This window comes from Manacus candei, unplaced genomic scaffold (assembly GCF_025592945.1).
Source record: "Manacus candei isolate 608988 ecotype Guabito, Panama unplaced genomic scaffold, ASM2559294v1 h1tg000028l, whole genome shotgun sequence".
In the NCBI taxonomy this organism is placed as follows: Eukaryota; Metazoa; Chordata; class Aves; order Passeriformes; family Pipridae; genus Manacus; species Manacus candei.
In genome coordinates, this window is record NW_026138076.1 from 9,523,293 (window position 1) to 9,550,186 (window position 26,894).

Here is a 26,894-nt window from a genome sequence, read left to right on the forward strand (position 1 = left end):
AGAGCACCACATAGCTTTCCCTCAGTTCTAACTCTTGGAGTTTTTTATTTTTTAGAAGAAGTTTCCAAGGGGGATGCAGACTCCTATTGCACAAATTTAACCTTGCTGGGGGCACTTTGGTTTCTCTTCACTCTCTCTTCTGGCTGATGTGACTCCAGTTTGAGAGCCACAGAATGACAGTCAACTTCTCAAGCAACAGGTAAGTGTCCTGGTAAACATGCATTCACACTTTCTGCCCCAGGACCTTTCTGACTGGTACAGAAGGCATGCCCTGCTCAGCCCACAGGGGTGAGGGAAGCATGGCAGAGAACAGAACATGTGCTGCTACAAGGAAATCCATTTTCACTTTCCTAGACTATCAAATTGAAGGCTGCACCAGGCTGGAAACACACTGATGCTCTGAATCCTATATTAAGCATGAGCTTAACAAAGGCAATAAAATTATATCAATGCTAAGTGATGTTAAACTAAAAAGCAGAAGGGAGGCAAAGGCAGCAGTGAAAAGATACATCAAAATGACCACAGTCTTTGTTAACAGCAAACAGAAACTTAAACACCTTATCTCATCTTTCCTACTTCACATTTCACTGGAAAAACAAAACTCCACATCCTCAGTCTGAAGACTTGAGGATACAAAACTATCCTATTTGTGCACTGACCTGAAAGAAAAAACAGTCAAAATGCTCGACAAATTTATGCTTGATATTATTTCCAAAAAGATTGTGTCAGAAGCCAAAAGCTTTTGCAAAGAGTTCTTTTGCAAAGAGTTCTTTTGCAGAGCACAACCCAAGGTAGTTTGTTTAGCCTTCCCTCCCTTCACTGCCTACTTATTCTTTCCTTGTGAGAAGAGGGCAATTCCAGCTCCCAGCTGAAAGAGGAAAATACTTTTCCTCATTATCCTCATTATGCTCATTATCCTCAATTATCCTCATTAATGTCAAACTGATACCTTTCCTGAGCAAATGCAAGAAAGTAATGAATGCTGGCAGTTTTGCAGTAAAAGTCTATTTTGGAAAAGGACTCTGGAACATCAGTTAGAAAGTAACCAAGAACTTCAAATCATACTATTTTTTTTAAAAAAGGAGAAAAAAACCACTCAAAACAACTTCTTTTAAAAAATTTATAGAGAAACCAACAGAATTTACTTTAATATGCTCCATTAGTATTTCAAATGAAAAATATTTCTACAAGTTAAAGCTCAAAACCCATACATTAGACCAGACTGGGTCCATTTACAGAGCATTTTCACATCTTTGTAAGTAACTGTCTAATGAAGTACTCAGAAACATTATAATAGCATTTCTGATATCAAGGTATGGTTTGAAAATTGAAGTGTTAAAGCTAGACACAAGGATTAAAAAAAAACAAAAAAGGAATAAACTAACAAATACAATCAAGCATTGGAATATGCTCAAGCATAAAGAGATCAGGGATAGAATATGTCCATGCATTAAATATCAATTTCAGAAAAGAACAACTGTTCTACGCTCAAGATTCTGTCAGCTTTGCCACGTAATACTCCATACAAACATAGAGGCTGAAAAGGAAAAGAAATGAGACTTAATCTGTCACATTTAACACAAACACATCAAGGAGGGAAAAACAGAAAAAGAGAAATCAACATTTTCAAAAGCATATTCTTACAGTAATTTTGCTGAGGAATCAAACAAACAAACAAAAAAAACCAACCCAATTTTTTGCACATCTAGGTAACTACCTAAATTTAACGGTAAAAAAAAATAAATTATCTGAACATTCCCCGAATAAAGATTTCTGCCATGCACTGAAGGGATCAGTTCTTCTGAAAATTCAACTCTAATGGGTTTCAGCTCCCAGCAAAAGTAACCAAAGAGTTATCAGCACATAGGGGAGGCTGATTATTTTTTCAACTAAAACATAAATGTGCTTGTGTTGGCATACACATATCTTACAATGTGGTTGTAAATTCTGTTTTTAAATTAGGTGTAGTTAGTTGTCTGTGTTTTTCTGTTTATCAAATACACTATTTGGAGCTAAGTCCTTTCATTCATCAAAGTCTAAAGAAAACCAGCAATATCAGCTGCTTAATTTATTGATGGTCTGGGATGTCTATTTTCAATTTTTCTTGACGAAAAATGTTTGATGAATATGAAAATTAACAGATACATATAAAACTTAGGATTGTTCACTAGGTCACTTATCCAAATTTGCTTTGCTTCTGTGGTTAGTGTGAGTATTGTATTTTGAGGCTTCTCAGCACTTTTTAAGTCTTTAACAGCAAAAGGTAGCATTGAGTTCACATGAAACCCTAGTTAACAATATTATTTTAAAAACAAGCATGAGACTCTGCATTTCTAATCAGACTTCTGACTAAATTTATCTATGCTTAGTGAAAATAAAAGTAAATTTAATTAGCAAGAATCCAAAGTTGTATAACTCCTTAGGATAACAGATGACAGCCTTCAGAGCTTTAAGTCTTCAGATGAAGCTCAAGGGCATAGCACAAACCTGTCAAAAAATCTCCCACAGCACGCAGACACAGTCAGTGCTCAAACTGGACTTCTGTAAGAAGACAATACTAAGTGCCATGCAGAGCTATTCTTAGCCACCATAAACACACCGAAGTTTCAGAGTTAACAGCTTCTTTGTCAGTTCCATGGGAGGAGACTAGTCACATCTGAAATAAAAATAGGTTGTCGTATGCTTGTCCATGCAACTCCAAAATACACAGCTAAATTGGTCATTTAAAGATTTGAGCTCTATATATTGGTATGAGGAAATACAGGCAGGAAATATCTCCTACCTTCCTCAACTTTCATTTTAACTTTTTATCTGATTCTGATTTACTTCAAAACATAGTTTGCTCTCTCCACAGTAAGAACCTTTATCTGGTTTCAATACATTGTTATAAGTTCTAAAAAGCATTACAGAGAACTGTAACTGAGAGGTCAGACTGGTGTGAATGGGAAGGTTTGGCTGTGGAGACCCCAGTGGAAGTGAGGCTCTCAGCATGTCCTGCATGAACAACACCGAGGTGAGCAGGTCCTGGACACACCCCCTGCACCCATCTGCAGTTTCACAACCCATCCAGATCCGGAGACTAAGAACCATGCAATGACTCTCAGAAGAGGGACAGGATGGAGACACGGAACACTGACAGCTCCAAACACACATCTCCAAAATCCATTGGCAACTGAAGAGGAACCTGGGAGATGAGGAGAATGTGGCACCTGGCATTCTTGGCTTTCATACCATGGCCAGGGATTCCAGATGTAAAGCTTGACACAAGCATTGTGGTGCCTTTTTGCTGGACAGACACCTTGAGCATTCCTGTCCTGGTGCCTGGCTGCTGGATGGACCTATTGGACACACAGCCTTTGTTCCCCTCAATTCTTAAGTAACATCTGCTTTCCGTCTTATAAGATCTCACATTTACATCTGCTATGTGGTTTATACAATATGGCCACAGCATTTCCTATGCTGTTTTCTGGTAAAAATTAAAGAGTAGGTTTTGTATTTTTGTAGGAAGACATGGAAAATATCCACAGTCTATCAGCAAAGTAACAGAAATGCTTGCCTACAAAATGAAGTATGGTAAAATCTATTCTGACTCTTCCATGTTGATGGACAGGAATAAAAACATGTTTATACATAAAACCATACTTTAAAGAGAGCAGCCTGTAAGGATGTAAGACAACTGTGTCACAGCTACATTCAGAACTGCAATCATTCAAATACTACCAGGTTTTGAGGCTTGAAAAGTAACTAAGCATTTAACCACATGAGTTGACACCACCTATGGCTTGGCCATTAATGACAGTAGTATTTGCATATCTAGAAGACTACACAGTTCATCACAAATATAAAAAGAACAAATATACTGGGAAAAAAAATTAAAAACTATTTAGATTCTGCTTTGAAAATTCTCCAATGTTTGTCCCTCTTCAGGAAGAGAGGGTAAAATTTCCTAGTAGAGGATATCACAAAATGGTCCGATAATCTGTAGCACTCTCTAGTACTGCTATATAATTAATAAAAAGGTCACTTAGGTTAACGACCAAAATCAGCACAGACAGCTAGTCAATGCTGTCATCTCCCAAGCTGCAATATGTAAATATACTGGCAGCATTATTTTGAAAATGAAGCAATACTTCCTTCCTTCTTGCTCAGGTATACTGTTACCAGAAGGGATTTTATGCGTTGCCCAGTTATTCCCACTCAACCCCAGAAATCTCAACCTCTCTGGTCAAGGTTTTGGACTTCAAGCTTCCTCAGCATGTCAGATACAGAGGCAAATTCTGCATGTATCCTAAGATAACTCTACCTCAGTAATCGTTCTACAGTAATAAAACACAGATGAGATAAATAATTGAACAACTTTTGAGGGGGAGAGGAGCAGAGAAGCAGTTTGGCCATGGTGGGACTGTGCAGTAACTATGGAGCTCAGTTGGGGGTTAGGGCCTCAAAGCAGGGAGTGCTCTGGTCCTGACACCTGGAAGGAGACCAAATGCAAACCACAAAACGATAACAAGCTCTGGCCTCTGCCAAGTTACACTCTCAGCCAATGACCTAGAAATATGAGTTTCACATCCAGAGCTCATCGCTCATCTTTTTCCATGAGGATGTGGTGTTTAAGTTTGTATGGACACATATTAACACCAACATAAAACATCAAGCTGTTTTAACCATGCTATAAAAAGCCCACTTTTCTTCTGAGCTGGCTATAAGTTTGCTTGATCCGCACAAGAATGAGGTTACAAGTTTTCTTCCTCTGCAGATGGAGAACAGAAGGCAGTCTGACCAGCAACACAGCTACTCCACAGCCACAACTCAAAGGGAGGACAGGGTTTCATCTCCACAAATATGTTATCAATACCCTGCTAAAGCAGCTGTCCTTGGGAAAAAGCAAAGGAGAGGAAAACAGAGAAAACTCAAGAGAAATCTATCAGGTTTTTTCCCTAATTGCAGATGTTGATGAAAACTTGCAATCCTTCATGAGGATCTGCCACCTCACTGGAGTCACAACACAGACTGCACAGTAGCAGACATCTTCAAGTTAACAAGATGGACCAATACATTTAAAGGTTAGAAATATCCCATCCCCCTTCTCATGAGACTTTTCTAGTTAAGACACACAAAACACACACACATTACATTGCCACTAACTCAGAAGATTAACTCTGGCCTAGTCTACAGCTTCTGAAAGTACTCTCACTCATCAGGAATCAGTGACTGAGGCCCCTGAGAATAACCCTGCAGAGACAATCCTGTCAAGACAGCACAGCTGCTCTTTTGCCCCTCATAGGTCTCTGTCACTTCTCCCAGTCCCCAAAGAGCTAAAGCTATCCGATATTCACAATCACTTTCTGGCAGTCAGTTTCCATAACCCCAGTCTTAAAACTGCAAATAATTCTCAAGGACTTGAGACCATTTTTCTCAGCACCATTAAGGTAAATGGTCTCAGCAGAAGGAATCCCAGAAGAGATATAAAAGCTTGACAAAGAACAACAGAAGTGCAAGAATATATCTAACAGACCAGTAATTAAACTAAAATTAACCGAGGAAACAGTATTTCTTCACTTCAAGTCTTCAGAATAAGCAGTGCATACTATATTCTTTTACCATTCTGAAAACTTGCATCACCAGGAAGACATCAGTTTAGCACAGTGAGATTCAATTTTAGTGATGTTGAACTTCACCTCAATATGCTTCAGAAAGTTTTCATGCTCAGTGGCAACCTAATTCTCACCCTTCATCACATTTTAGATACTGAAATTGTGCAAGTTTGCTTCCAAAAATACAGAACTGATGTTCACACCCTCCCTAGGGACCTCCCAGGCCCTGTCCCACCATTCTCTCCCCTACTTGATTAAAGGTGGTTCTGTTTTCCTTGTTCTCTCCAAGATAAGCCCTCTAGTTTTCCAGTTACAGTATCCAGTTACAGTTCCATCCAGTTAGGGATGATGTGGCCATAAAAGATAGGCACAAACTATGGATTAAAATATATCTGTAAAATTTGGGTTTGACAAGTTTTTTTTGCTTAACGTAATTCTTTCAGAATTAGTGATACACTGGTGGGGTTTTCTTCCTGTGGGGGAAAAATTATAGCTTGAAGTACCTTTTCAGGGTTTTTAAAATTATTATTAAAGAAGAGTTTTAAAACTAAGAGAAGACTCGAAAATATTTCTTATCCATGCACTTCTGCTAGGTTTTGGGTTCCTCCTTCCTCTTTTACTATCCAGTTAGTTTCTGGAGGGGAGAGAGGTTCAAGGATAAGAACACTCCTACAAGCAGAACAACGTATGACTGCACCTTAATATCCCCAGATCAGTCTGCCATGAGTTTCTGGACACAGTGTTCAAACAGCTACCAAGAAAACCTTTGAACTTCTCAGCCAAACCTCAGCACACTTGGGTCAGCTTCCTCCTTTCTTCATTCTGCTGTCATAAAAATGAAGTGCCAGTTGCCAGCCGCTCTTTTTTCAGGACAAGACCTTATGTGTAGCTGAAAGAACAGTAAAAATCTGGTGATATTTGGCCCAACTGCTATGTCCTGCTGACATCCAGCACAAAACAAGACATTAAGAGAGAAAAAGGAGGCAGGTTTCCACTGAGATGTCAGACAAGCAGTTTCCTAAGCCCGACATCGGCTGCATTAAGAGCTGCTGAGTTCTTACTGACCAGTGACCCTGGCGCACTGGCAGCCTCGCAAACACCACTGTTTCCAACCTGAAGATCTCCAGTTCTAGTTCAGCAGGGTGAACAAAGGAAACAAAGAGGGATGATGAATAAAAGAAGCAAAAGGAAGAAAATCAACAAACCCTAAGGCTACTTACACTGCTTTGATAGCACTGTGAATGTAACAATTCTTTCCAAAATCCATTAATTGGCTAGCATTGATTCGCAAGGGCTTAAGGCACTCATACATCTTTCTAGACTACTGTTCTTGTCTGTACCAATTGTCTGCAAAGGAAACTTCAAAAAATAAAGTTGAAAATATCCCCAAATTACATGCCAGCTGTGCCTGATGGGCTGAAGCAGAGGAGTTATTTATACCTCCCATGCTGTGCTAAGATGTCTTTAGGAAATTAATTGCTTCTAGAACTTGAACTAATTCCTGAGCAAGAAATCTATAAATATTAATGTTTTAAACTAAAATTTTTATTTTAGAAGTTTGAAATGGTTGGGTTTTTAAACTCTTAGCAGTCTGTTTCTGAGGCTATGTAAATCTGAAATATCCTGTCTTTGGATTTTCAAATGCTTGATTCTTAGAAGAATGAGAAAAGGTAAAGAATGAGAAAAAAGTTTTATATGCCTATTGTTTTCTACTACTGTTTTGAAAGCTTTATATATTCATGAGTAGAATTTGTTCTGAACTGAGCAAAATCTGTCCTACACATAATGCTTTTTTTGTTTGTTCTAACTATGCCTACTTAGAGCAGCAAGTTTAAAATACGATTAATCAAAGACTCATAAAACAAGTAATTCTGTAACTGTATTAAAACATTTTCCACCTCTTGCTTTTTGACCATCACTGTATTTTAAATACTTCTAGATCACTTTATAAAAACTTCTCAATTTGTCTAATGAGAGTTATCAATGCAAACTCAATTACAGGAAGTTTATTCTTTTATGTACCTTAATTTTCCAATAGATATTATTCTAATAATAAAAGTAATTAAAACAAAGCAATTCTATGCCTCAGCATTTTATGTTCTTCTGTTACTGCAGCTTGGTAGGTTATTATACAAATCATATTTAACTCCCATGAAATCTCTCACAGCATGTAGTTTCTATCAGACCTACTAATATAAACCTCTGCTTGTGGCATTCACACAGGTGACTGGGAATGTTAGGGTTCAAACACTTAATTCACATTTACAGTAGCATGGCCTGGTATCTTTCAGGTTGCACATCCCCTTTTATTTAGAATGGTCTTTTCCTCTTTAAGTTTAAATTCACCCTTTATTTTGGACTGTACCTAACAAAATTTAATAGCTCCCTTTGACTAGCATCATTACTCTTTGTATAGAAATGAGGAAGAATATTTCTTTCTCTGCAGGGGAAAACCTGCATGCACACAGGATATAGTATACAACAGTTAGCAGTTACCTTCCTAAATAAATAAATGCTGTTGTGTCAGTGATCTCTTAAATGCTATTAAACCCCTAATGTCTAAACCTTTCCCCCTCAAATACAAAAGCACCAGAGCTAGAGTGTAAAAAAAAAAAAGTCAGCAGAAATGGGGTATTTGATATGGGTTGCTGCAATTGGTTTATCTGGAGCTTTCCTGAAGTCCCTGCAGAGCATGCAGTTTATTCCAGCAACAGTAGCTGACAGAGTGGTTTGCATTTGGTGCACTTTCTCCTTTCAACGGCATTCTCTTCCACGATTTGAATCATTACAGAATGTAGCAAAAAGTTTATTACTTTAATAGAAAGAATGTCCCAATGGAAAGCTCATTTTAGTGCATCTATGCCTGATGAACATAAACAATGTATATCCCAACACATAACGTACTTCCAACAAAGCAGGCATCTTATTAAAAAATTAATATGAAGAACCTCACACATGACACTCTTCCAAAAAAAAATTATATTTTTTTTTTTAAATCACAGTTCAATATTTTCCACATTTATGTGCAGAGAAGTCCAAGGTAAGGCCCAAAACATCATACATCCTTAGCTGGTAAAGGATATGACTGCTAAAAATCTGGATATATACACTTCCCTAATCCACGCCCTAACGCCCAACCTACACACAAAGTGTTACAGTACAGACTGCAGGCATCAAACAGATAAAGCAGGCAAAAAGTATACATGTAGTTATGAATGTTTACTAGTAGTTTAAGCTAGACCAACCCCAAAATACCCAAAACCCCAATCATACCACCTCAGTCATACAGAAGAAAAATGAGAAAATATAAAGGAGGCTTCTATGCAATATACATGAGAGTAAGACTCGATCCAGCTGAGTTGAGACATCCATACATGCCCAGGAAAAGAGGCAGTCAGCCTCTCACTGCTAGGTAGGTGGTCCTGAACAGTCTTTTACACCAGTCTCAACATCCACCCTCCTTCCCTTGAGATGATTCAGTTGGATAATTTCACAACAAAAGAAAATTTGCCACCTTCCCAAGAAAATTTCTGCTGAAGCAATAACCCAAAACAGCTCACTAAAAGGATGAGACAAGTACCACCGTCAGCAGCTGAAGTGCACCTCCATATATACTTCAGCTCACTCTATCTCCTCCCAGAGAATAAGACTGACAAGGAAACATTTGTTCCACAATTCTTCATATGGTCCTTTTTCATATACATTCCTATCATGGCACTGTAATGTGATCTCACCTTTCTTATTTAAATTATAGCTTCATTGCTGTCATAAAACAAAAAGTCACGGGATAAAAATGAATCCATTACAGTTATTTTGTTAAATACTGCACTATCAGAGCAGAACCTCTCTTGAGAGCCAAGAATTCATTTTTGGTTGGTAAAGGAGGAAGTAATCTTCAGTCAGACTAATCCTATGGGAAGATAAGGGAGTATTCAACTTCAAGAGCTTTTTTTCATTCACGGAAAGAATGATTCAGAAGTATCTGCCAGGCAGCATCCCAGTTTTCACATGCTTGTCAGCACCTGGCAGCCACAGCTCCAATAATTCACTTGTTTTTAAAGTTGCTCCATTTCTTTCTGATTTTATAACACAGTTTCAAAACCAATTGCTGTACAGGCAGATGCAGCTCGCTTTCCTGGCAGGACTTTGTTCCCAGGCTCAGAAGTAAAAGTAACTTCAAAATCACTGTCACAACTCTTATCAAAAGGAGGTCAAGGGCAACGACCTCAGCGTAGCTTTGGCAGGCACAATGCTAAGTGCAGCCCTGTCCTTTTAACCAGCACGGGTTCTTGAAATATATGCATGACTTCTGAATCAAGCTGAGCAAGACGGTACCAAAAATCTCATGAATCACCCCCAAAACTGATTTACCAGAAGAAGACAGAGACGAGTTTAAGGACAGAGAAGCATCCACAGGACAGGTGTACCCTTCTGTTTAGTCCCTTCTGTTAACCAGACAGAGCACAACTGCAGCACAGCAACAGAAAGTTGCATGTTAGTAATTAGAAAGACAATACATACTACTAAAAAAATTTAAAAAAAAATCCAGAAATAACTCTTCATTTTCAAACAGGATATGACTATTAATACAGTATATACTGGAAACACATAAGAGCTTTTAATAAAGCAGTAATGGGTTGTACTTGTGTTTACTGGAAGCAGTTGTTCCTGTCCAGACTCTAAGTCCCAGAAATACATGCCTAGTTTTCATTAAAAGTTGTTTTGTGTCTTACCAAAAGGTATGTATTACATAATGCTTTCCACTATAAGCAGCACCAAATTTGGTTTTTGAACCCCCCCCATACTGCATTAATAATAGTAATTCTCATGGCATCCAGATCTCCTTAACCTTAAACAAAGGAGTTTGTAGACAAAATCTGAGAGCTTTCTTACTCTGTTCAATATAAACAATAAAAATGAATATCTTTTCTACAAAATCGAGACCTCAGAAAAATAGATAAAGAGACCACATATTGAAACTGCAATGGACTGAACAACAGAACCCAAGAACACTGAGATACATTATCACAACTAAGATTCCTTAAATACTATAGAGCCAAGCAACCTAAGGACAAGCCAGTATAAAGCCTCCATTACATCCACAACTTCAGTAAGCAAATAATTCTTAAGCAGGAACATCCTCACTTCGCTGTTGGATTAAAAGAACATTCCTGACTCCATTTAAAAAGAAGTAATGCCTAAAATTGTTGGCACAGAGACAGCATTCTGAAACTAGGCCGTATGAATGTCACTTCATTGTTGTTACTGAAAGAAAAAAGATCAACTACAATAAAACCTTATCCAGCACTGCAACATTATGCCAGCTTAGCAAGTCCTTAACCAGACCCATGGAGCTTTGCTGTCTTTCTGTTATACACTTAAACACTCTCTGAAGATGTTTATTTTTATGTATATGGAAATGCATGCAAGCATACACACTCCTCTTCTGACATCCTTTAGCATACAAAAATCTTAAGTTATCGTAAAAACCATAAAAAGTAGCATTTGCATCTAAAAATTTTATGAAAACACAGCAGAAACTTTTCTCAAGTAATTTCCTAGCATATGAATGTTTCCAGAATTTCCAAACACATCCTCAACATAAATACTGCGTAATTCCTCACTCTGCACACACTGCATCACTTGATTAGAAAATGATTCAGAAAAAAGCAACCAGCTTGCCTGCTCCAGCTCAACTCACTAAGGTATCCCTGTGAATCACAACACTTGGAGCCGGCACAGGCTGCACAGAGTGGTCTGCTCCTGGCCAGTGTGCACAGCGAGCCATCAGGATGCGACTCTCGCACGCTTACAGAGCAGACATGCACCTATGCCACGATCACAGCAGTTTTCACAAATGGAGCGACAATTGGGGAAAAAAGTGAAATAAACCTCAGCTATCTAATCAGTGTGCACAGAAAATCGGTTTGTTGGTGGATGATCTAAGTACCACTTCCTGATGAAAGAATCAGGAAGACCTTATTCCATTGTGCTTACATAACAGAGGGCATAAAGGAGAAAACATAGCATCATATATAACCTCTTGTCAGACACCCTTTTTGTTATTATTACTCTCTATCTTATTACAGCTGATAATTAGCTAGTCTAGATTCTGCAATTTATCTCCTTATCTATTCCAGAATTATTAATCTAGTTGCAGATAGAATTTATTGTAACTGATTTATCCTATAATTTTATTTAGTTTGGAAACAATATACATGAATTAACTTTAAAGATTTTTCATCGTTGTCATAAGACATCTTCAACTTCTACTACAAAATATTAGAAAAATCCTTCTGGTTATCTTTACTTCAACAAAAACATTAGAAACCACCAAGTATGATTACAAGGTATAATTTGGAACAGATATAGTTGATTTGCAAGACACAAACTAAAAAAAGTAAAAAGTAAAACCTATAAGGATGCCAATTTTGAAATATTCATTGCTTTATCTTATAAGTCTAGAAGTTATTAGTTCAAATCATGAATTACAGCAGGTAGCGCAAAAGCAAATCAGGTCCGAATGAGCTATTAGGACAAACTAAGTAGCTGCATAAACTCCTAGCACTGATTAATACACTGTACAACAACTAACTTGTTACTAATTCCTTCAAACAAGACAGAGAGGTGAAACAAACCCTTTTGTATTGGGGTAAAAATCCTAACGCAGGTATTTTTATGAAGTGTTTGGTGAGTGGAAACTGTGCATCCCAGTATACCTCAAGCAGCAATTAATGACACATAAAGCTGAGATACCAGATACCTCTACCTTTTGACCTTTTTCATTTTTAAAAATACAAGACACTTAAGAAATATGAAATACTCAGCTGATGTTCAAATACGTCATCTTTATCACCTCCTGGCGACCTGTCATTAAGTTGTTGTGCTTACGTTAGCACAGCCTGCTACACAGCGCAAGCAGCGCCCGGCCCCAGACCCTGCATTGAAGCATGTGTGAAGGGGTGATCTGAGGACAGACTGGTTCTCTGAACCAAGAGCAGCATCCCTGGTTTGCCTGGTTTAATCAAGAAAAGAAATCCTCCTAGAAACTCTAGTTTCAAGCCATTTAGAAGATCAAAGTGGGCACTTCTTGCAGCTTTAATAATAGGCTTGAGGCACAAAAATACTGCCCCCTGTAAAATACACTGTCTAAGGGTGACTGATTTGCTTCAAAGGAGCATTTGGAGCTTGACAGAACTAAGACACAGCGTCAGCATCTGGTAACTCTGCAGAGACGAGCATCTACTTGTCACCTCTCTTGGACAGCAAAGGGTGCAAAGGACTTTATCAGACAGACAACTGCAGCATAAGAAAATAAAAAATAAATATATACATATATAATCTTACACAAGAACTAAGAAGCGGATAGTGCACTTTGCTCACCTCTCACCTTGGTATGCCAAATTGCACCAGCACACAGCACTGCTAAAAAGCTGCTTTTTAAAGGGCAATTTCACATAGCAGCATGCAATAATCACATAAATAAATAAATACATACATATAAACATACATAAAGTAAGATATCTGCTACGCTGCCGTGGTTCGGGGTGCAGCGACATACTTACTGCTGCTGCCGCTCCAGGATTTCAGCAGCGACTTGATACTGATCTCGAAGAAGAGGGAATCCTGCAGGCTGAGCATGGTGCGGGCAGGGCGGAGCGGGGCGCCGGCCGCGCCGCCGCCTCCGCCAGCATCCGCGGGAGGGCCGTGCCGGGCCCGGAGTGACGCAGGGCCCGGGGACGGCGGGCCGGGGGCGGCTCCGGGCGGCACCGACCCCTCCTGGCCCGCCGGGCCCCGCCCCGGGGCCGCCCCCGCCGCAGGGCACCCGCCCCGCCCGCTGCGGGGGCTGCGCGCTCCCGCCCTCAGGCCGTACCCGCGCTCCTCCCGAGGGATGCTACCAGGCACACGGGCAGGGTGAGGGATCTACCCACCCCCGGCAGCCAAACTACTCGACTACTTGCAGTTACGACCAAAAGGGGCTATGAAAAGCTGTTTGTGCTTTACTGAGTTTTAAATAAACTTCCAACCGATCTGTTAAGATCGGTGATGAATTAAATAAACTGCCCAGCGTTGCTCTGCACGGTGCCAAAAGCACAACATGCCTTCTACGCTAGGAGATCAGTAAAATCACAAATGTGAAAAACAGAATCACAGTGGAGGACAGGGAAGCCATAGGTAGTATTCCCAGGGCAGATGCCTGCCAAAGAATCACAGACGATTTAGCTCCAACACCTACAGCCAGTAGCAGATCTGGACATCCCGTTCCTGCAAGTGTTCAAGGCCAGGCTGAACAGAGCATTGAGCAACCTGATCTCGCAAAAGGTGTTCCTACCCTTGCAGGGGGTTGGAGCTTAGATGATCTTCAAGGTCCTTTCCAACCCAAACCCTTTTATGATTCTCCTAGCTGTTTGAGATTGGTTTGTGGGTTTTTTCTTATTTTTAAGGACTTAACACAAATTAAGTCTGATAGTTTATCCTGTTCAGTATCATCTCAAACACCACAATGGAAAGTCTCTAAGGTGTGAAGTGTTTGGATTCCAATGACTGCAATGCAATACTGCCTCAAACAGCATTCAGGCTTTGATGCCACTCTTTCAGGACAAAGTAAGATAGCTCGCCAATAGCCTTTGCCCACTTCAGCACAGGGTAAAGCAGTTTGAGACAAACCTCCTTCACTCTGCCCACACTACCAGGTACAATCAAAAGGTGGTGGCTCTCTGTCAGCTTGAGGTGGCATATTTACAAAGGTCAAAAACACATCTGAAGGCATTCCAAAATTTTATTGGACAAATCTAAAAGTAGTCAAAAATTTCAGAAAGATTTCTACATACTGACAGGAGGCAATGACATGGAGAAAACAATGCTTGTTTCCACAACTGCCACCAAACTACACATGTAATGCTATCCTTGGGTCAAATACAGAAATTGAGAGAACTGGATACTGAGATTACTGGGGCAGTGGCTGCTAACAGTAGACCTTAGGTCTAATGACTGTTAGATCATTAGGTCTACTTAAATTATAACTTGACCCACACCATACAGATGAACCAAAAAATTAATCATGTGGATCCAAGGCAGACTGATTAAATCTGCTTGAGGGTAATTTTTAAAAAAATCTGGATCATTCAGAACTGACACCCACCCTGTACTAGGAGTAAACAAGGCATGAGGAAGAAATAAGACCTGTACCCTCAGATAAACTGAAATTATCTGAAGTTGTTGAAAAGATTTAGGAACAGTGTACATCAAATACTTTTAAGGTTTGCAGGTTTTTTTGTGGTTTTGTTTTTGTTTGTTTGTGTTTTTTTTCATCTATATCCCCCACCCCAATAAGACAACATAATTATCACTAATAGGGAGGTAACATAAACCAGCTGATGTCCAGCTAAGAGGTTCTAAATGACAGGTCTAACACGCCACACCAGCAGGACACTGGAGAAAGGGCAGGAGAAGCCCATCACTCTCCTAACTTGGTTCAACCACCAACAGAGCCGCTGTCATTCGGGAGAAGAACAGTTTTATTAAAAGAGAGAGACTGGTAACATCACTCGGTTTTGACAGACTAAAAATAATCCCAATTTCCCCCTGCAAAAAATATTTTTCTATAACAAGATACTAAATTGCTACCTATATCCAAACAGTCCTTTTTTCTTCCCAGACAGGCATCCACACAAAGCAACTCTTTGGGACATTGCATCAAACTTTCTTTCATAAGCCTGTTTCAGGTAATACTGCCCATGTAGTAGGCAGTATTACCTCATATTCCTTTTCATCACTCCTTTATAAATAAATTCAAAGTTGCACTTCAAACATTCCTTTTTCCTCTTACTAAGTAAGATACAACAGAGGTTGTATTTTGTTATGAGTAGGATGTAAAGGTCAGATTTTGGAACTGGCTGATGAATTTCACCACTAATTTGAAAGACTGTATTAATTATGGTTGGTCTCTGACTGCTTTTAACACTGGGCTACAGAGAGTTCTTCAAAGGAATCGTTGTTAACAGTGTGCATTCCAAAATCATGAGCCAACTCTCTCAGCACCTCAAAAATAATGACTTTTTAAAATACAGTTTGGGTTCTTTGTAGTTGTCCTTCTTCCCCCCCTCAGCTTTTATTCTTTAAGTTATTAGCACCAGAAGCTTATTAAAAAACAAATACCCCAGAAACCCCAGGAGATATACTAAAACAACCCCACAGAAATACTAATCTCCATGTTCCACCTTCTGGAGTTAAAACAACTTTCAACAAACAGTGAAGTTGTCAGTATTTCTGTAAAGTAGTGTTTTAAAATCAAATGAATGTTAGGAAATATTTTTCAAAATTTGTATTTATTTATGACATTGAAGCATTTGGCCAAGCAAGTTACATGGTCTTCTGCCATGACATTTGATATTTTGTAGCACTGTTATTTATTCACACTACCACCTAATGATCACCATTAATTGGGCTTCCTCAAGGATACTAGCAATTAATTTTAAATGCTCTTAGCTCAATAGAGAGTATTAGTCCATTAACAACTTTTAAGAAGTGAGAACTGTATGTACCAAGAGTATAAGGTTTTCCTTCCAAAGATTCAGTAGATGTATTGAAGATCAGGAATATTAGGAGCAAATATATTTTCAGAAGAATGTTCTTTTAATACTACCTGGATACATATGCTTTCATACATACATGCACAGACATAACAAGTTTGATTAAATGGACATAATTAATTTAAAAGATTTACGAACAGCTTACACAAAATACTTTCACCAGTCCTCCCCTCCCCCCTAAAAAAGGAGAAAACAAGTTATCAGTACAAGTTATAAGTCCATTTAGCAAGTGGAGTAATCTGTCAGTATCTTAGACTTATCATAAAAGCATCATGGTCATAAACATTATCTTACTGTATAACTGTGCACAAGCCTTCCAACATTTCTTTTTTCTCACAACCCAATTTAAATGCTCTTATAACCAAAGATGACAACTGCCATTTCAGTCTTTTTCAGTTTGATTTTCCTTTGATACTAGCTAATGAAATAACCTACCAGATACTGGAATAAATAGAAGATTTCAGGATAAACCACAGAGTTTGAAATGTAACTTTTTGTTTTATTTTTCATCAAAACAAGAAAAGTAGAAGCAGGAAAGAAAAACTATGGATTACAAGCCTTTGAACCTTGCCAAGCATGGAGGAGGCTCTTTCACTGAGAAGAACCCAATAAAACTCAACACACAGAGTTACAAGATATCATCGTCGTGTATTGCTACAATTGTGTTAGAAAGTGTCATCCACAGTATGGATTCTCTTCCAGTTCCTTATTCTCAGAAAGGAAAATGAAACGGAGTTCTGGAAAGTACACTGTGTTTAACATTGAGAGCAACAAGTATGACCACTAAAAATAGCTATCACTTTTGCGTACTTATAAGAGGAGGCTTCCGTAAGGTTAATATTTTACTATTTTACATAAAATGGGAAAGAAAGCACTTGCATTTAAATATAAGTCAATAGCTCTGATCTGGAGCCAGTTTACGTATGAAAAAAAAATCCAAAAAGAAACTCTGGAATTGATGATTTGTGCATACTTTCATTAGTAGACTGGACATTACACAGTTCCCATAAATACATAGTTTACATATGGATGGACCCCCAATATCTGCACAGCTTTTGATTCTGGACCAGTTATCAATTTCACTACTAAATGGAGCAGACTACTATAAAGTCTATCTCTTTGATACTGTCTCAAAAATCAAGGTGAGGTATGCATGAATGAGCACACTGGTATCAGTAATCTCTGAACAGAAAGTGGCAAGAGTAGGACTGTAGGTGCTGTAAAGCAGAAGTGCTCAATCTGCAGACACAAGTTGTTTGCACTGCACTGAAACGATTAATGCCAGTATCCAGTCCACACTATGCATTCTGCTCAGATATGAAAAACTATTAGTAAAGAGGATGGTTAGAAGCAAATTGCTCAGGCTGCTTCAGCAACCTCATTCTGCAGAATTCAGGCTGCAAATAGACTGGTACATTACAAGATTCATGTGTCCTAAGTCCAGTTGCTCCAGGAAGTATTAGACTGTCCATTCATGGTACCATTCATCCATAGCATACTTGACCTGTACAAGCAAAGTCTATTTGGCACTTCAGCACATACCTTGTAGATACCTTCAGCACATGTATAGTAAGCCCAGTCACACGACAGGTAAGATTTGCCCTGAGTGTTTTAAGTAGCTAGAGGACCCAAGCAATATAAGAGATCTGAAACTATCATAGTGTAGATAGCACAGATAACAGAACTTATCTTTATTTGCAGAATTAGGTCTTTAATAAAAATATTTCTAAAAGGAACACTATACACAGTAGATCAATACATTTACTACAAATGTGTATGCAAAGGCTGTTTGTACAGCTCTCCTTTAATTCAAACAGCATCATGCCATTTTCTTGGAGCTGCCCAGAGACATTGCTGGCAACTGTTTTGAAAAACGTACATAAAGTAAGTGCCACATGCATACTAACTGCTGCAGCTTTGGCCTGTGGCAAACACTGGTATGCAAGACCAAAACAACTCATGGTTCACAGTGTTCTTTTACTTCACCTCTACAGGTTGAAAAGGTGTGTGCGGGAAAGGGGTTGTTTCAGGACTGAAGATATTGCTGTATATGTTATCTTTAGAGCAATATTTAACTTTTTAAAGTTTGCTTTTAAATGACAGAGAAACAACATAAGTCATACATATATGTTTCACAGGGAAAACATTACAGATTTCTAGCTTCATTTCCTTCCCCGCCCCCTTCACCTCATTTGAAGTATTATTCCCCAGTTTTACAATAGTTTTGTTTCTCTAGGAGTATATGCATATCATACTACCTTCCTCCCTCAAACCCCCAAAGCAGCTCTTGCTCTTTTCTACCAAGATGGCCAAAATAAAAGAATATGATTTGTTTATTCATCCCCCTACAAAATAATTTACATTAATCGTTCCAGCATAAACACTCAATTTTAAAACCACAGCTAAAGGCATTCTTTTAAGTTACATAAAAAACCTGCAGTCACTGTTGCTTCCAAAAGTTTCTTTGCAGTTTTCAGTTCTACTACATTCATTTTCAGGATGATATAGACTGACAGAAAATGCATTCAGGGAAAGAACTACAAATATTTCCCACTTAAAGTAAATTCCAGCTCATTTTGGAAGGACATTGAAGATGCACGCCTTTCTTGCAGTCTTTCAGTAAGATCAAAGAGGATATAGTTAATATTTACTTTTACAGTATGTTAATACTGTCTTTATTGAAGAGTAAGCCTGCCTCAAAAGAAAAAAAAAAAAAGAAAAAGAATTCCCCACAACTTCCAGGAAAGGATAATTAAATCCTGAACAATTAAACAGTTTTCAAGGTAGTTTAACAAAGACCTTACCACCTTTGCAAGGATTTAGACTAAACAGGTATGTGGCCCTTCCTGAAAATCTAGCTTTCCAGATCAGCAAACATCATAAGATTACAAGGAAACAAACAGGTAACAAAAAGGTGAAACATCTCAAACACCGCAACAGGCAGTTCTGAGATGATATTTAACCAATCTCCCTCCAAGAGGAAATGAGACAGGTAAAGCAATACCCAAACCTAAAGCTCTTACCACATCTTAAAAGCCTTACAAATCCAAGTTTCTCAATTTTCACAGGCACCCCTGTTATTAAAATTCTAGAAAACACAGTGATTTACTCACTCTAAGGTGCTCAATTTCAATCTTCAATGACTGCACAAAAACCTTAAACATATAAAGCCTGATTAGTTATGTTGGACAACCTAAAATAACTGTATCAGCCTCCTCACTGTGCTTCAGCATTAACATACCAACACACTAGGTTTGGGGAACCAGCTCTTGGGTTTTCACCAGCCTTTTAAATAGAACCTGGAAATAGTTACGGAGCTACACAGAAAATCCCTGCTTAGTTGCTGGGCGTTTAAATGGATAGAGTAAGGAAAGGCTTAACTCTGTTACCCTACAAGGCCTTAAGACAACTGCTACAAATCAGTTATGTTTCTATTTTTGTTGCTCCTCCCAAGCTGCTGAATGTCTGTGCCACTTTTACGGGAAACATCATATTTGTATCATGCGAGGATCAGTTACTCTATCCTTATCGAAAGCATCGGAGAAAAACACCACTGAAAGTTTAGGATTCATCTGGGAAAACTTTAAAGAAAAAATGTTAAAGAAAATCACTTATAGGGGTAAACTCTGCAAGGCACGGACAGGCAATTTTCTCTTGAGGTTTCAGCTCCTGCAATTGCCTTTCCCAATGTTTCAGTTACACAGGGTAGGAGCATGTGGAGCTCCTCCACTCAATATCAGAAATAAATAGAATTATTACATTAATATGGCATTCTTCACAGTTGAACTAAACTGGCATATTTCTTCATTCCAGAGCCAGCAAATACTTACAGTGTATTTTTTAATGCTTTAGTTACCAGGATTTAAACAATTAATTGCTTTTAATGCTGAATTTTACAGCTTTTGCGTCTCTGTGAAACAACAGATACCCTTGTAGGAACCTGAAGCATACATACAAAATAAAGATACTTTTAAGATTAAAAAAGGTAATTAAAAGGTAAAATACACATTGCTTTGCAAGTCAGAAATAACAGAATTTATGAGTATCATTTCTGAACCTTTATCTTGAGCAAGTGTGCTGTTACACAGAAGAAATGCAAGAAAAGAAATAAAAAAAATCAGAAAGGAGAGAACCAGAAGTAGTAACAAACCCAAGGGCAGCTAAATGCAACACCTAAGATAGCAAACACCTAACACACACTAAAAGTTTAAAACAAGGTTGCATTTGTGTGAAAGTTGTGCAAAGAGTTCACAACACAAAGTTCCTTAAAGTGCCTTGGCTGGTGGACTACAAAACAGCCTCTGCCAGCAGATGCACATGGGGCAGCAGCTCCAAAGCACAGCACTCCCCTGACACACAGCAGGCAGCTCTCCATCCCTGCACCCGCATCTGGCAGAGCAGATCAAATGCAAAGGGACAGTATCACACCAACACAATCCCTACGAGTTAATGAAAAATGAAGAACTGAAATCAGGGAGTAAAAACATGTTCACATAATGTGAAGAACATGCTTTGGCTTTTTCCATTCAGCAACTGGCTGCTCTTTATTTGTCAGTCATATTATCTACTGATACAGAAGATGGATACTGTTCATGTCACTTAGTACCAGTAAGTGACATGAACATGTCAATTGTCCAAACATACAATGCCCCTAATAAATGTATATGGTATAACTTCATCAACATCTGGGCAAATTAAGCTATTCTGTTCTACGCAGCTCCTTCCGTGAAACAGGAGTTAATGGAAATTCCAACCAATAAAGAAAAAACATTTTTAAACTAATTCTAATTAACTGAAAACAACATACTAAATAATACAATATTTTTATACAAGTTATGAGCTGCTTTTATATGTATTATTTCCTAGGTATCATGTTTCAAGTTAGAAAATATTTTGAAATTAAAAAACATCCTTCCTTCAGCCAGTCATCTTCTCAAAGAAGTAACTGAGACAAGGTTCTCACTGGATTTTTAAGAGATGCCAAGAGACACCAGACAGTTTTGAGTCAGTGTCTAATATGACTGTGCAACAGTATCCTGATGTTAGAGTATCTGAAGTTTATATTTGCCATACTGGTCTTAACAATGAGGACTGAAAGTCTCACAAGCAATCGGGGTCCACCACCCATGCTTGTCACTACAGAACTCATCAGTACTAATGCACTAAAGAATTATTATTATTTATGTAGTATCTCCATATAAGGGGTGCTGCACAGCTTATAAAGTGAGGATATACCAAGTCACGAACATCCAGAGCATCTCATGAAAAACTGCTGCAGAAAGAAACTGAATCAGAAGGTACCACTGCTAAAGTGATATGGCTTTCTGAAAGTTTTACCTATCTCTTCAAGTCAGTAGTGCATTTGGATTTTTCATAACAAAATCTTTCCTTTATAAATAAATGCAAACATCAAGAACCTTCAAGCCTGAGCCAAGAACCCTCCTGTATGGGTGGGTTTGTGCTTGAAGGGACCTTTCAGAATTTGGCTGGAGAGCAAGAAGATGCATGTCAAGTAAAACAACCACCACTAACAGCACTTAACAAACCACAGGTATTCTTCAACAGCATTTACTAACTGAGAGAACATATTCCCAAATGAAGACAATACTCATGACATTTTCTTATTTAAAGAGTAACTAAAGGCTATTCAGTGATAAGTTAGAGACACAAAGAATGACATTTACCGAAAGTGGAAACACTTTCCAAAAGTGCCCTTGATTAAGAAGTAGTTGAAATTACTTTTCCCTCAGTTTGGATCCACATAATACTTCTTATAAGGAACCCATATAAAGTTAGCACTCACAGGGGAGGAATCAGTCTGTTGTTGGAGAGCTTAGAACAAAAGCAACTAGAAACACAGTTTGCAAACCAACACATAAAACAGTTAACAAATGCAGCCAACAGAAACTACCAAGAGTCATCAAAAATATAATAAATTACTGAAAAATGTCTTATCTGACTCTTCCATTTACTAGTCACATTTTCACTAGAAACAGAAAAAAAAACCCTAAAGGAGATTAAGACTAGTCATATCACCTACAAACTAAAACTTATCCATTTGAAACACAGTTCTTCCCTTTTCAACTGACAAGGGAAAAACTGTTTAACAAAATGTTCCAATTATAATCTTTCTGTAACGTAAATCTGAATTGTTGATATCACTAGTGTAGAATCTTCATATGCAACTGCTGACTTAATCCTGCTAGTAAATACTATAGTGACCTTACAAATGCTTTCTTGAACATCAGGGGTGATATTATTTTGGATTTTTTTAGCCCAGTGATAGACTTTGATGTGTTTTAAAGGATAACAGTTTTTTATTTCAAAATGGCTCCTTAAAAATAAGGTGATATTTTTATTTTACATGCTGTTCAGCATCTTATATACTCTATCCTGGCATCACTAACAGACGTTATCGAAAATAGAGTAAGTTTTAAAATCTGTTCTGCATGCAAGATATTTACAGTATAAATCAAAAAGGAACAACATGTTAAACTCTTCTTTCCCTCTCAAAATGTCCCTTTCAAGGTCTGTGGACAATTTAGACACAAAGAATTTAAAAGAATATTTTTATGTCCTTGTATTACCAGTATATCACAGAAAGAATAGTTTTACAGTAGTAGATATCATTATTTTCACAAGTTTCTCCACATCTTGTTGACTTTAGCACTTCACAACTCTCCTTTATCAGCTTTTACAGAATCTTCTGAAGACTTGCTTGGTTTTCTGTCTATGTTAAATTTTCTTTCATCCCCCACGTGTATCATGTCTCTCCCTCTCTCCTTCCAAGTTAAAAGCTTTATTTTGTCCCTCTCACAACTACCTTAAAATAACTGTGGTTTGGAAAGGTCAAAAGATATTTACAATTCCCCACTAAGTTTTATCTGCACTGTTTGAAAGAATTAGCCCAATGTTTCAAAGAATATTGGCAGCTAAATATTGTTCAATTTCATCTTTAATTTTTTTTTCCCTTAATAAACTGGAGTTCTCATTACTTCTTACTCTTCAGCTCACAATCTGCAAGATAGAAAGTCAAAAAGAACAGAAAAACAAAGTCCAAACAGCAGGGTTACTAACATTCACTTCCTAAATTTGCTGTTGGCTCCTTCTCACAGTGTTCCAGTTTGCTGCCTATCCGTATTGGAAGGAAAGGGGTGTTTCCTATTGGTTTAGCCAGATAAAGTCTCACCAAAGATAGATATGCAACAGGAACACTAAAAATGAATAAATGAATATACAAGACAACTATACAGATGGACAGGTTCAATCTCTTGTTGACAGCACTGAGCCATTACATTGACTCAGCTGTCATATGACACCTTACACTAATACACCAATGCCTGAGAAAACCTTTAAAGTGCCAGCAGATGCAGACGAGACCCTGCAAATGTGATACAAAGATAATCTATTAAGTGAATAATAGCAATAAAGAAACAAATGTAAACTCTCTTCCCCAGAGGAAAACAAGTGAATTACCTCCTTATATACATATATTCCACATGAGTACCTGTTAAGTATGAAGAAAAGGTAATTTTAGATCCACCTTTCATTTGTATTGATACTCACCTTGAAAGAAGCACTAAGTTACAATTACTTCACAAATCAACCAAAGTAAGTTCCTGCATGTTTATTCTTCTGATGAAACCCTAAGACAGCTACAGCAAAAGCATACTAGGCATACAGTCAAGTATACAACACAATTTTTAAAAAAGATCTCAAAAAATAAGGTCAAAAATAATATTTGAGATGTCTCCTAAAACTAAGCCATGCCATAACGTTTTTAAAAACAGTTAAATATAACTATAGCCAATTTTCCATATTAAGGTAAAATAAAGAAGTCAGAAGCATACTCTCTTTGCACTTGGGCTTACTTTTAAAAAGATTTGCTGGGCCTTATTTCAGTTCTTTATTGACTCCATCTGAAGGTAATGCCTTACTTAAAAAACATTTACCCAGTGGTCATTGTATCTGCTTATAAGCAGTAATAATAAAACATATCATCACTGCACTTAAAATAAAACTCAGGAGGCATGCTTGTGTTTCCATTTATCTAAAATATTAAAGAGTTTGTTTTCCACAAATCAATTAAAACAGAGGGTATCCAGAAGGTGACTGCTACTTTTGGTGATGGTAAGACATCTAATGCTGCCCCCACTAGTGACCCAAAAGGCCCTCTCAGTGAGTTAATTCCCCTTGCCAATTCATCTCAAAAAAACTGCCCCCAAAATATTAGAACATTTTCTGCTGGCATTGTGAAATTAATCAGCTCAGGGAAAAGCCACACCAGCACCCAACAGGAGATGGGGAAGGGCTGCACAGCTGGGAGTCAGATTGCCCTTTTCACTGACAGCAAACTGTTAGATCAGCCTGATCCGCTTGTAAAAATGCACTCAAATCAAACCAAAATCTCCTTTCCCTACCTTCTGTTTCAAAGAGCTTCAAGAGCAGGTTCTAAAGGCCCTTAGGAAAGGTTCACTTATTACTTCTTATGGAAAATATACACAGAAAAATTTCCTGGGGTATTACTCAAGCAAAACAATGCTATCTCCAGTGATAAGAAAACAAGGAGAGAGGGTTAGAGATTTTTATGTAAATAGTATTCTGGATCCCAAACAGTATTATGGAGCAGTCTCTGAATACAAGCGAGCAGTTTGTGTCGGACGGGGGGCAAAGCCACGGTACTTGGTTGTCCACCAACCCCCCCAGTCTTCTCTGACTGAAACTCTGAACTTGGGCACAGAAACCAACTTCTGTTCCACACAGGCACTGGGGCCACGGTCATCCTTTCCTGTACAAGGCTCATCAGAGATGCAACTCAGAGCTGAAAATGGCCTGCAGAGCTGCTGGTATTACAGGGGCAAGTGCTCCCAGGCACTAAAATGCATATCCAGCCCCTGCTAATAACCCCGAGGCAGTTACAGCTCTATTATTCATTTCTTTACCACAAAAGAACACATTCCTGTTGGCTTAGTTTTGCTCTCCTAGCAGGAGCACTTGAAGGGAAGCACATTTCCCATACACAGAAATAACATGGACACTGAACAATGAGAATACTCATGTCACTGATAAAATTAACATCTCTTATGCAGTTCTTGCAGATTTGACTTACACAGTCGGCCACTAAGACAGTTCCACGTTATTAGCTACCCTGCCTTACAGCACAACCGAAAGCACAGAACTGCAGCAGAAGGGCACATTTCACACACCACAGGTACAGCTGCCATTTGTGAGTTCACACAGGGCATGGTGTTCCCTTTCTTTAATGCTACAACCTGAACCTTCCAAGCTCAGCTTTCTATGTTTTATTTGAATTGTAGCTTTTTGGAGATAGAAATTTTTAAAACTGAAAACCTGTGAACTCTTAAATGCTACAGCAAATTTTAAAAAACTGACTGTTCTTTTACCAACATCTATTAAGCACTGTGATGCATACAATCAATATGCAAATACTACAACGAGTTATGGCTTTCTTCTACAGTTCTAACAACCCTATACATCTAAAAAGACAGTTACAAAAGATTTCTAAAATACACTGGAAACCATTCTGACAGAAACTATGTATTTTAAAAAGGCACATTAGAGAGCATGTATTTCCAAGGTCCTATTTTCAGCTTTAAAACAAAGTATATACTAATTGAGTTAACATTTTGAAAGGTGATACAATAAATGCTTTAATAACCAAAAAACCAACCAAACAAAAAACAAATCCCTCATCACTTGAATTCCACACAAAATTTTTAGGCCAGATATAGTCAAACCCAACTAGGTGGTGCTATAAAAATAATACTTTTATGCTTTTGATGCCAGGAGTAGTTTTTTTGATTGGTTGGTTAGTTTGAGATCTTCTATAATACTTTTGTACTTAAAAATAGTTGTCAGACTCAGTATTTCACCTAAATTTTCACTAAAGCAAAAATATTCCTAAAAAGTATCAGTAAGGAATAGAAAGTAAAAGAAAAAACTAAACCCCACCTACTTTCAAATTCAAACATATTTACAGGACAAACCACCTTAGGTTAAAAAAACCTATTGAGTTCCTCAACATTCATTATGTTAAATTCTGTGGTTCATTAATACCACATCTGCTGACATTAAGCAAGTAAATGTTACAATTTTTTTTCAAATCATTCTATTGTTTTATTACCTGTTTGGTCGGCACCTGCCTTCTGCAGCATACCCAGCTGGTAAACACAGTAGTTCTTTTGCTCTATTCCAGCAGAGCAGTTCATTCCATTACCACGATACAAAAATAGAAATAAGCAGATAATTTAAAGAGGATTCAGCTACTATCTGCTATTGTAAAAGCATGATCCCAGAAGAGACTATAAGTCTGCATTTCGCAAATGATGACATCACAATATTAAGTGACACTAGTCAGGCACTGCTGATTTCCACAAAATCACTCCTAATAATCACCATTTGACACATATTTAATAACCAAGAGAGGAAAATTCATCTTCAACAGCAGAACTGGTGTATTCTATTTTCTTTTAACCTGGCACAAAGATAATTCCATTTGTTCTGAAATTATAACATTTGAAAAAAATTATTTAGAATTGAGAACTGTAAAGAAACCAGAATAGAGCGTAAAAGGAGGATTAATGAGCTACACCTATGGAGACATTTAAGTTGTGCACACCACAGTGATATGAGGCTAAAAGATGTTCACCATCAGACACCATGAGCTTCTGATCAGAGTTTTCAAGCA

The 26,894-nt window shown here is 38.0% G+C and overlaps 1 protein-coding gene across 11 annotated transcripts in view; it reads right to left on the reverse strand.

The window, feature by feature from the left end:
- The window catches only part of FRYL (FRY like transcription coactivator), a 159,854-nt gene that overhangs the window by 105,575 nt on the left and 27,385 nt on the right, over positions 1 to 26,894 (reverse strand). Inside the window, exon 1 of one of the 11 annotated variants that reach the window (XM_051789873.1) lies at positions 13,160 to 13,401. The exons of the other annotated variants lie outside the window; for them this stretch is intronic. Coding sequence (XP_051645833.1) covers positions 13,160 to 13,235 — 76 coding nt within the window. The 5' untranslated portion in view covers positions 13,236 to 13,401. Of the gene's footprint in view, positions 1 to 13,159; positions 13,402 to 26,894 lie in introns of those variants that run through there. 11 annotated transcript variants of the gene reach the window in all.